Source organism: Diadema antillarum, unplaced genomic scaffold (genome assembly GCF_040938485.1).
Source record: "Diadema antillarum isolate AM-2024a unplaced genomic scaffold, OU_Dant_1.0 seq00000563_RagTag, whole genome shotgun sequence".
NCBI classification, from domain to species: domain Eukaryota; kingdom Metazoa; phylum Echinodermata; class Echinoidea; order Diadematoida; family Diadematidae; genus Diadema; species Diadema antillarum.
The window spans coordinates 421,559-433,574 of NW_027271502.1; the positions used below are offsets into that span (position 1 = coordinate 421,559).

The following is a 12,016-nucleotide window of genomic DNA, read 5'->3' on the forward strand; positions in this document are numbered from 1 at the left end:
TAGGAGTATTATGCTTCAAAAAGTGTCTGTGACAAATTTTGTTACAAAAAACAACAAAAACAAAAGGTCGAAAAAACAAAGAAATACACAAGAAATTCATGAAACAATAAAATAAATAAGAAATTAATTTTGATACCAAATTTTTTTTCAAGTACATTTGCTAAGAATGCCACAAAGAATAATTATACCAAAAATGAGCACTTTTGGAGCTTTATTTACTGATTTAGATGAAAGATTCTGATTTCTCGCATAAATTATCATAATTAATCAAAATAAAATAAAAGAAGACTATTTCTAAAATTTAAAAACACGATCTTGTAGATTACATCGCACACTACCATTGTGCAAAGTTCCGCGGCAATCGCGCTATCCATGGCCGAGATCTTAGGGGGGGCCCTTGAGGCCCCCCCCCCCCCCCCCCGTCTTTTGAGCTACCAAAATAGCCCAGTCTTTTTAGGGTTAAGATGACAAATTCAGTTACCACAGCAATGGCATGAGTATTTAGAGCTGATTGGTTATTGTCCAGTTGTTGTCATAGGAACTGCAATGGTTGTAAGATGCAATTATCTTGATTGCTTAATTGTGAGTTACGAAAATCCTCGGGAATAAGAGATCTATTAAAAGAGTATGAACATTTTTAATCTTTTGTCATCAATAACTGGCTGGTCTTTTCTCAGGTTTGTTTCTGGGAGTAAAGATCTTCCTCATGAACCCAGTGCTGCGGAGGTACCCACGTCTGAAGGCCCGGTACAGCTTTGAAGAGAAGCTCTTCCGGGAGGTGCCCACCAATGCTGAGCTGGAGCGAAGGCTAGCTAACGAGGAGAGAGAACAGGTACCTTCAGGAAGCCTCCTTAACCCATTAGTAAATGAACTGCCCAAAACCAGCCGTCTTATTACTCCCTAAAATGCCCAAAACTGCCCGTCCATTTTTTTAAAAAACCTGTTGAAGATGTGTCCTGAGTATGACTCGGGCAGGTGTCAATGGGAAATGCATGTTGTAACAAAATCAGTCTGTCCTCGACTTGTTAATAGTTTTATGCTTTATCATTGTTTGGTTTTCCTATAGAATACATAATTATGTAATTTCAAAGAGGTTGAACGTCAACAAAAGTATGTCAGAGTTACTTCTGTGACACACCATTCTCTTGATAAAGTCTTAATAGGCTTTCAAATAATCATATCTGATAATAGACAACAATAAACATGCCGTAAGCTATTTTAAATTTTTTAGAAAGTTGTTGAAATGAGAGCAGTATTGCTGCTACCTTCCAGGGAACCATAGGTCATTATGCACAGGATCTTTAGTTGCTAAAGGGTTTAATGTGAGGCAAGGCTTTCTTGATGTGGGTTGTATTCATGTTATGACACTTCCATTGTCTTGGTTCAGTACAAGTCCAACTTGAGTTTGATCATTCAGCATCAGTGATGAAGAAGGAATGCCTTCCTATGTAGAACTTCATATTATGTTACAACATCTTATACATACACGAGGCAACCATCTTGATAGATAACAACATGCACATGCTGCTTTTCAAAGAAGTTTATTGGGCTGTGTGGTGAATTGTGCTTCACAAGTACTGTAGGAAGCAGTTGAAATTGATGTTCAAATTGAAGTTACTGTCAAAGCTGTCAAAATTTTCACACATTTGATTATTCATGCTCAGCTACAGAGAATAAATTTTCTGTGTTCTCCATTTTTGAGGATTGTGGTGAAAATTGAGTGAGCACTTGAAAGATCACACTGCTGCCGTGGCAGTAAAAGGGCTTTGGCAGCACATAATAATTACAGTATAAAAAGGTAACAAGTCTGCTTTACGACAGCAAATTCACTCGGGCTAAAGGACTAGCGACCATGAAGAAAACTACAAATAACAAAAATTCAAAGCAATTAAAAAAAATGTACACAATTGTGTGTTTTTTTTTATAATGAGCAAAATGCACAAAAAATTTCCACTGCTTGTATGTAAAAATTCCACTTTTACAGCTGTAGTCAAGTAGTCTCAATATCTTTTTTTTTCTTCTTTTTTAAATCCCAGTGCAAGTAATAGTATGTTATATACTTTCCTTGTAGTTCTTGGTGCCTGACATCGAAGGAATCACCATCCGGGCGGCAGAGGAAGAGTCCCTAGATTCCAGGCCAGCCAGTAAGAGGTGGAAAGCCTTTAGCCAGTCCTTCAGCTTGCCTGAATCAGAGCAGCCACTACCGGGTGAGTCTAGACTTCCACTCCCCCCCCCCCCCCTTTTTTTGTTACCCTTTACTATGCCTTCTTTTCAGATTAGCACAGGTGTCTGTCTGGAAACTACAATGTAACTGCCAGTGAATAGAGATTACACAAAGCTCCTAATCCCTACTGTGTCACTATGGCCTTCTTATGTAGGACTGACTGAGGCAGATTGCTACACCTCAATGAGATTGCTATTTAACTTACAATTAGGTCCTACACATTTGGAGGGATTAATTGAATGCTCATGAATAGCTTGGCAAGTTATACTACCATAAGTGCCTCGGCACATGAAACCCTGTAGTAATAAGCGCATGCACATTGCCCTAGCTTGCAATTTTTTATTCATTTTTGTTGTTGTTGCTGGAATTACAAATGAAGCAAAATGAAAGTAGACGAGACATTTATGAGATGAGACACAATGAAATAGATGAAACAAAACTTCATAGCTGCAGAAAGTTTAGACAAGTCCATACTTTGGTCCAATGGTGTGAAAGTACACCATGAAGGCCATTAGAGTACAATGAGGATATAGGCCTCAAGCAGAATTTTGTACTACCTGTTTGCTATCAGTGTATGATTTTACATCAAAACAGGAAATAAATGGAGTAACATCATTTGTTTCTATTTAGTAATTGCAGAGTTTGAAATTGAGGGGGTCGGTGCAATAAAGTGCTAACCCAAACTTTTGCCAAAATTGAGTTACATGCATTTTCATAATCCTTATCTTTCACTCTAACCTCCGTGAAAATATCATATTTGAATTCAACCAATAAGATGGTAAAAAATGTATGCATTCATGTTTTATTAATGTACAATGTATGGACTTTCCAAACATTCAACAGCGATTATCTCAAAATGACTATTGTGTGGGTTAGCACTATATTGCACTGACCCCCTCAATTGATTATGTTTGTTCAGGAATTGTAGGAATCTGTAGTGGGGTTTATAAGTGAACCATAAAATGTTGCCACTCTTCATTCATTTTAATGTTTTGTATTTCAGAATTTTGTGAAATCCCCCATATCCTGAAGAGAGTAATAATGATTTCATTAACTCAAAGAATATCACACACAAACTTGTCAATGCAGCATGGAGTGGCTAAAGTTGTTGCTTTTTTTATTCTTTTAACTTTATGGTTAGTGTCTGAAGTTCATTATGATCCTGCATTACAAACACTTGCAGACAGAATTCACAAAGCTTCCTCAGATCAAATCCATGGTCTCAATATAGTGTGTGGTCTTCTGTTATGTGCAAAGTGAGCATAATTTGCCAAGAGATGCCTTTATTATTGGACCTCTGTCAGCAGCTGCAATGAGTCGAGCGCATTCACATGCCCTAAATAGTTACTGGTAGATTATGGTCTACATTTACACATAGACTGCATTTTTGCACTCTGGCCAGAGAGTATAAATTCATTAGCCAAAAAAGAAAAAAAAAGAAAAAAAGATGAAGCTGTTACCATAGATAGGTCCTGTTAGATGCAAAATTCATTAAAGTGCTTGTTTGATATTAACCCAGTCAACTAAGATGATCTTGACATTAGCTCAAAGAATGTTATACAGAGTGATGTCATTTGCATCATAGAAACCAATAACTGTGCATCATACACACTGAACTTGTATTACAATGTAAAGCAATTCTTATCTTTCTTTCTTTTTTTCAATTCTTCCTCTTCGTCAGGTTGGAAAGATGGGAAACGCTGTACACTGATCACCAAAAACACAAGAGCAGGGGCCTTCAAGAATGGCAGACTATATCTCACCAAGAGGTGCGTATACCTTGAAATGAGATAGTTTGTCAGCGTTGGAGGACTTTCCTGGCTCACCTGAGTTATTAGCGAGCTTTAGATCTACTACGCAGACATTAAGACGATGATTGCATCGACCGTTCTCCTCTCTCCCTGCGTCGTGCTTCAGAGTAGCTTAAGATTTCACAAAAACACAGCCTATGCAAAGTGAAATAGCGCCCTCATGAGTCATTTGTCATAGTGGCATCAAGTAGCTCCCTGCATCGTGAATTTGAGCAGATGCTAAAAATGGCCCAGAACCATCGCGAAGTCTCAGACGCAAGATTGATTTTGATAAGCGATCTTGCGTGGGTCTTTTTTTCCTCTGAACGTCCGCATCATGAAAATCTAAAGCTCCCTATTGTATCAGTGTGTGTGTGTGTATTTTGTATGCATACATGGATATGAAAAGCAAATGAGGAGATAAACTCAAGTTTATATTGTACATTTTTATGTTATGACAATTTATGGCATTTATGACAACATTTATATCAATTACTACGGTGTAAAATCATTGGTCTCAAGGAGTATCAGATTATCTCCATTAAAATCTCTTCCAGAAGCACTGTAAGTTGATATTCGCATGCAAGTCATTTATTCAGTTGGATTATCGACTTATTTGTAATAATTTGCTGGCAGGCTTGAGGTCAGTGCCCTTTTCACCCATCAGGATAATTTTATTATTCAGACCCACCTCTATCTGCAGTGATGTACAAGTATAATAGGCATGTTGAGAAATTCACCATCATCATTGCTCATCTAGTCTGAGTGAGTTTGACATGGTGGCAGAGGATGAAATAGTCAAAATCATCAAAGCAACATCCAATGCTTATTGTGATCTGGACCCAATACCCACTACTCTCCTTAAAAATGTGATGTACTGTCTCACCCCAGTTCTTGCTGAAATTGTGAATACCAGCTTACAAAACGGTATTGTGCCAACATGCTTGAAACATGCAATTATTCATCCCAGACTAAAAAAGGATGATCTTCCCCATGATGATATATCAAGCTACCGGCCTATAGCAAATCTCAGCTATGTTGGAAAATTAGTCGAGAGAGCTGCTGCTAGACAGATCAGGGAGTATTTGAGTGAGAATGATCTCCTTCCTCAAACCCAGTCGGCTTATCGTGAACATTTTAGTGTGGAGACAGCTCTTTTGAAGGTCCAGAATGATCTCCTTCTGGCTTTAGATGCTCGTCAGGAAGCGGTGCTGGTGTTGCTAGATTTTAGCGCAGCATTCGATACGATCGACCATGATCTTCTGCTTGATAGAATGGAATGCTACTTTGGAATTAGGGGAACTGTTCTTCAATGGTTCTGCTCCTATTTGAAGAACAGAACGCATACAGTTCAGATAAAAGATGCCCTTTCGGAAACCTGCAGTGACAAACTAGGGGTTCCTCAAGGATCCGTCATCGGGCCCCTTTCCTTTACGATGTATACAGCACCAATAAATGACATCATAAGAGCCCATGATGTGAATGTAATGCTCTATGCAGATGATACTCAAATGTACATAATGTTTAAGAACACCGAGCGTGAAGAATCTTTGAAAAGATTAAACGCCTGTATTGCTGATGTCAGAGCTTGGGCAATGAAGAACAAGTTGTCTCTGAATGATGCCAAAACGGAAGTGATCCATTTCACATCAAAGTTTTGTTCTCAACCCAACCCTTTGAATGTCTGTGTTGGTGATGGCCAAATCAATCCTGTGCCTCATGCTAGAAATTTGGGGGTCGTCTTTGATCAGCACATCAGTATGAAGGAACATATAAAAATTGTCTGCAAATCGGCTATGGCAGCAATCAGATGCATCAGTCAAGTCAGAGGTTTCCTCACAAATAAAGCTACACTCACACTGGTTCATGCATTTGTCACCAGCCGGATAGACTCCTGCAACAGCTTGTTGTATGGCCTTCCTTCTGCCGACATCCACCGCATGCAGATGCTGCAGAACATCGCAGCCAGGCTTGTCACACGGACTCCTCGTCAACAAAGTATAACCCATACCCTCAAAAAATTACACTGGCTACCTGTTGACAGACGTATAATGTTCAAACTCATATTGCTGACCTACAAGGCACAACTTAGTTCTTCCCCAACATATCTGGCAGATTTGCTCAAGCAGTATCACCCTCCTCGCAACCTTCGCTCAAGCACCCAAGCGCTTCTTCACATTCCCAGAACCAACACTTCATATTACGGGGGCAGATCTTTCGCAGTTGCTGGACCTACGCTTTGGAACAATTTACCACAAAAAATTCGATGTGCACCCAGTTTTGCAAATTTCAAATCCGGTCTTAAAACTCACCTGTTTCGTCTTCCTTGATTAAGATAAACATTCATTACTCCTTTTGTTAATTATTGTATTTATTATGTTGAGTGTTACATTTGTTAGTCATTTGTTTGTATGTTGTATCTGAATTGTACAGCGCATAGAGAAGCATGTGCTTATTATGCGCTTTATAAATGTAGTATTATTATTATTATATTATCAGACTGGCATCTATTATGAAAGCAAGCAATGAACGGAAAAAGTGGGTGTTCATAATGTCATTTCTTTTTCTATCATGTTGCAGCAGTCAGAATTATTATTTGTGACCCGCTACAACAAAAGGATCCTAAAGTCGCTGGTGGCTGAGCCAAGAAAATCGAGTTTGAAGTCACATCATCAAAATTGATCAAAACAATCCGATTTCTGTTTTTGACATGAATTTGTAGTCTAATGTTTTGTCTATCATCTGCCGAAATTTCGAGGCTAAAGGATTAAAGGAAAGGCAAAAAATCAGCTTTTTTCTTGGCCATGATTTTTCGACTTTCAACATAACAGAAACGTGTCCGAAGATTTGGATTTGGCGCCGCAGCTAGACTCCACCCTTAGCAACGAGGGAGTGATCTTATTGGTCAGTGCGTGGCATCCTGATTAGTGATTGGTCGTGCGTACACTGCTGATGCTAAGTTTGAATGAACATTGCGGTGGTCGTTAGGAGCGTGCCTTCTAATGTCAAGCGGTGAAAACTGTCTCGCCTCCCCTTGATCATGATAGCGTCGGAAGGAAAACTTTGAAGGCGTTTTTCTTGAAACTCTGATTTCCTCAACCACTTGACATGCGCTTATACAATCATCAATATCTCCGCAACCGAGTCCTTTTATGGATTGTGCTATATATGCAATTAAAGTAGAAGAGTAAGGGAATAATGTCATGCCATTTTGAGAAAAATTTTCTCCCCCGACTTTCGGATCCTTTTGTTGTAGCGGGTCACATTTATCTTGAGTATGAACTTCCGCACCATGACATCAGCCCAAATGTGCTTCTGACTGACACAGAGTAGGCCAATGTGTTTTTATTCCAGTTGATAATGCAATTCTCTTGGAGCAATTATGTTTTGTTGTTGTTGTAAGTATGTTATAAGTATAAGATCTTCAGACATCATTTTTTTTTTCTTCCATGTTTGCTTTTTTTTAATAAGCTTCCTGTGTTTTGAGAAATCCAGACTGGTGAAGGAGGGCAACATGATGATTCCATTCAAGGATGTTCAGAAGATTGAAAAGGTAAGTGTGCTTCTTGACATATGCTTTTTTATCATTATCAACAGCAAGACACTTGCAGATTGTAAGATTCTAAGGAGCACAACCTCTTCTCCAGAATTTTAACCCGTTGAGGATGGACTGGTTTTGCTACAACACGCATTTCTGATGGACCCCTGCCATAGTATACTCGGGTCTCGTCCTCAGCAAGTTAATACCTGCAATGTGCTTTGTGTTCTAACCCCACCACAGCCATACATACATTATGAGACTCTGTTATCGATGCATAGCAATCAAGATCCCATCTCTCGCACAACTTCTGAAACCAAATTAAAGAATGTCAGTCATCCACTAAACCGGGGTAAGGATGAGTAGAGGTGACAAGTGAGGCATGATCTTTTTAACCTGTTGAAGATGAGTCCCTCGTATACTCGGGCAGGTGTCTATGGGAAATGCATGTTGTAAAAAAATCAAACCGTCCTCAGTGGGTTAATTGAAGGATGTCTGAATACTGCGTTGGAGGCAACATCTGTGAGTGCCCTTCATCCAGACTCAAACTGTTGACTCGTTAAAGACGAGCTGATGTTGCTATAACATGCATTTCCCATAGACAGCTGCCCGAGTATACTCGGGGATAGTCTTCAAGAGGTTAAAGTGATCATGGCGGTTGCCTGGGGAAATGCTAGTCATGAAAGTAACTGAAGGTTTATGAGAGTTTAAACCCAAGTTAAGAATGAGATTTCATCTTGGCATGTGGCACTTCTGTTCACTCAAAATATTATTTATTTCATAGAGTGATGTCATATCGCACTTGTGTGAGCCTTTAGGAGCTCATGTTTGCATATGTTGCATCTGAAAGACCTCTTCGACAGATTAGTTGTCTTTGTGAACACAAAAATCATGACAATCTCATCAATCTTAATTAGGCTGTGAGCATAGAAAGAGACCTGATGTGTGTGAAAGGGTTTTTAACGTGACATCACCCGATCCCAGCGTACACCTTTGCAGCGACAATGTGACAGTCTCTGTTAGCAATTATTCCTGTAAAAATAGTCCCTTCCATCATAAATTTTTGTCTTCCTCATGACAGGCCAAGCCCTTCGGCTTCATGCCGGGGTCAGGCATGTCCATCCAGGTCCACCTGTCGTCCAGCGACAAACCCATCCTGTTCGGCGGCATTCTCGGCCGGGATGCCGTCTATGACAAGATCTGCCAGACTTGGCAGGCGGCCAAGCTGGCCCTCCAACACCAGAACAGCCAGAACCAGAGTCAGAGTCAGAGCCAGAGAGAACAGGTAGATACCAGGGAATCCAGGAGCAGCACCATGGAAGCTGCACCGGCAGCGGCGCCGGAGGATGGTAGCGGTACCGCCAGTGCCTCAGAGGAATCTTAAGGTACCAAGGTGTAATTTGATGGGCAGCTGATGATACAGAGGGCCGGACGGCATCTCAGAAATCTATTAGAAGATAGCAGTGTGTCTTAGAGACTGAGGAAGTAGCATGCATGTAACATGAAAAGGGAAAGATACCAGTGCATTGGGCACAAACTTGTGGTGATACTGCAATCTTACATAGTCATAGGTTGAAGATAAAAATTCATGTAGATACCAGTGGCAAAGTGCGTGGTAGAGCATGGAGGAAGATTAAAAAGGCGATTGAACCAGCTGCGTGGGAATAAGAGTGGTGAAAGCATGCACCTCCTAGGTATGGGTCCTCTATTTTTGTATATGCGGGCATTGTGAATGGTAAGTCGGGAGACCACAGCCGGACAGGAGTTGGAGGCAGCCATGACTCCATAGGTGCTGACAAGTGATGCGAGATAGGCATGATTCTGATGTAGAGATCTCTTTGTTAGAATGATGCTGGCACCTCGGACTTGTCGCTGTCCGTCAGTGTAGAAAGTAAATGCTGTAGATTACCTAGCATAACAACCAAGCATTGCAGTAGTCTTATGAAGAACATCCATGGTCATAGTAGGTCACAATTTTGATAGGAAAATTGATATGCTATGGTCGTATTTACCCAGGGAAGCCTTCTGCATGTAAATATTGTCTTCCCAAATGGCTCTAACATTGTTTAGCACACCAACAATTCCATGTCACCATTGATGCACTTGGATGAAGAATGACATCATGGGTAAGATATCTTGTATGTGGGTGTTTACGCTGGGAAGGGTTTGAATCAGCGATCCTCTTTTATAAGAGTCTTTAGCCTTATCCACTAGACCATTGTGTGCCAAAATCAATGATACCAAAATAGGCGATGTCACTGTTAGGTGTGCAATGACCATGAAATAAACAGTGCCTCATATATAGGTATTCCGTGCCATGAACACAGTTAATTCAAGAAGCCTCTTATACTTTTGCCATTGCAAGCAACAAATGGGCATGACCAAGCAGTTAAAAAGCAGAAATTTGTTACATAGATTAACCCGCACACAGGACGTTTTCTGCTGTTATGTTTTGTTTTTATCCACATAAACAAGTTGGTAATTTTCTATAAAATGTTCAGATCCATGGATATCATTTGCAGTTGAATAAGAAGCATGTCTCGTAGGGCAAATGTTTTTGTACAGCAGAAGACATGGCAAGGTTATTGGCAAGGTTATTGGGAGGAAAATTGGTTGTACGGTGTGTTTTTCTTTTCATCTTTTGGCCACATGAAAATCGAATTAGAATGTCACATCATGAAACTTTCAAATGAACTTTTAAGTGCTGTTTTAATTCTGTGATTGGCTTACTAAGGTTCAGGTGCTGAAAGAATGCAAAGCCTATGTTTTCAACTTATTTTTCACTCTGTGAGATGCGAATGTACTCTTCAATATGCCTCCCACATGACCCCGTCTTGGAATACCGCCGATGCTCCACCAAATTTTTATGTGTAGCTAGAGATTTTGCTTCCAAATCAATATTTCAGATCATTCCTCCACAGCAGTACTTCAGGTTTGTAATGCCTTGAATGACTTTCCCTGTGGTGACCAAACATTTTCAACTCGTGTCATCCCTATTACTGTAGATAACTTTGTTACTGAAATGCATCGTTTCAACATCCCAGAGTTATATATGTGTCCCGTCATCCCTGTTACTGTAGATAGATTTGTACTATTTCTGAAATGCATCATTTCAACATCCCAGAGTCATATATATGTCCCAGTATAGCAAGTAATTGTAAGAAAGAAGATTAGAGAGAATAATTATATCAAGAGAATACACTTTATATCGTCTCCCTGTCGGAGATTGCAGAGAAGTGAAGCAAGAGATCAAGAAAATGATTGTTCATATAAGTAAATGGAATTTTTTTGAAGAGGAATTTGGACAGGTTCCAAAACCAAACCTGTCACACAATACACTACAGTTTACAAATGTGTAGGATGAAATTGCTGGAACAATTTTATGAATGTAATAATAGCATGAAGACAGGTTAGAATGGATTGTGTGTAGTTGTTGTTGTGAGCTGTATGTTTACATCATCTTGTATCACCTTTACAAAAAGAACTTTTTGTGTATATACTATATTGGAGGAGGAGTTACTGGTACATCACTATATGCAATAAATAATAGTAATTCTAGTTAACAATGTGTAATCAATTGCAACTGATTGACAAATTGCCCTACATCGACGTAAATAAACACCTCGACGGAAGAATTTTATGAATTTGAATAATGTGTAATCATTATTAAACTTTTTCTTTTCTTTGTACCTTTTTTTTTGGGGGGGGGGGGGTTCTATATGAATAACAAAGAGTTATTCATCCTCTTATGAATTGAATTAAATTGCATTATGATTGCACTGAGCCAGTATAATGATGATGTGCTTGCTGCACAAGTCAGTAGTAGGTGAATGTAGGATTTGAATATGATTAGGTATTTGGACTGCACTTGGAGCGCTGCTCAAAGTTTGTCATGCATAGAGGATGATTTACAGGTACATTAAACTCAGGTATGCTGATAGGATGTGTTCTCCCGTCAGATGTTCATGAAAATGAAAGCAAGTGTGCAAACAACAAACATGAAGTATGACAAAGGAACACGATTACCTATGACATTATCTTTTTTGGGCATATTTATTTTTCTAATACCTTGCTTCAAAGGATTTCTAATCTTAATCTTGTATCATTCAGATCAGTTGTGCTTATCATGTATTTACAAAATGATTTATAGATCTGCATGGCTAATTACCAGCTCCTCGACCACATGTATTTTGACATTCTTCTTCTTGTTATAAACTATATTGTGCACTACTAATGTTCTTGCAAAATAGTTACTGGGTAGTCCTTATTACCACTTATTCAATTCTTATATTGTCTGGGGATCATGCTTTCGATTAATGACTTTGAGTGGTGGTTACTGTCCCCATTATTCGGCTGTTTCTGTATTTGTTGTTATTACTTTCTTTTTTTTAACTCTGCCATGTAGCGGACCGAGAGATATCACATTGTCTTTCTCTCTCTCCATCCGTCCATTGATCAGTGATT

General features: G+C 39.4%; 1 protein-coding gene across 1 annotated transcript in view; it reads left to right on the plus strand.

The window, feature by feature from the left end:
• Positions 1 to 8,936, plus strand: part of LOC139735084 (GRAM domain-containing protein 4-like) — a 32,034-nt gene extending 23,098 nt beyond the window's left edge. Inside the window, exons 13-17 of the mRNA XM_071645857.1 lie at positions 678 to 832; positions 2,072 to 2,207; positions 3,906 to 3,993; positions 7,486 to 7,567; positions 8,634 to 8,936. Of these exons, the coding sequence (XP_071501958.1) occupies positions 678 to 832; positions 2,072 to 2,207; positions 3,906 to 3,993; positions 7,486 to 7,567; positions 8,634 to 8,936 (764 nt within the window). The remainder of the gene's footprint in view (positions 1 to 677; positions 833 to 2,071; positions 2,208 to 3,905; positions 3,994 to 7,485; positions 7,568 to 8,633) is intronic.
• The last annotated feature ends 3,080 nt before the right edge of the window (positions 8,937 to 12,016 follow it).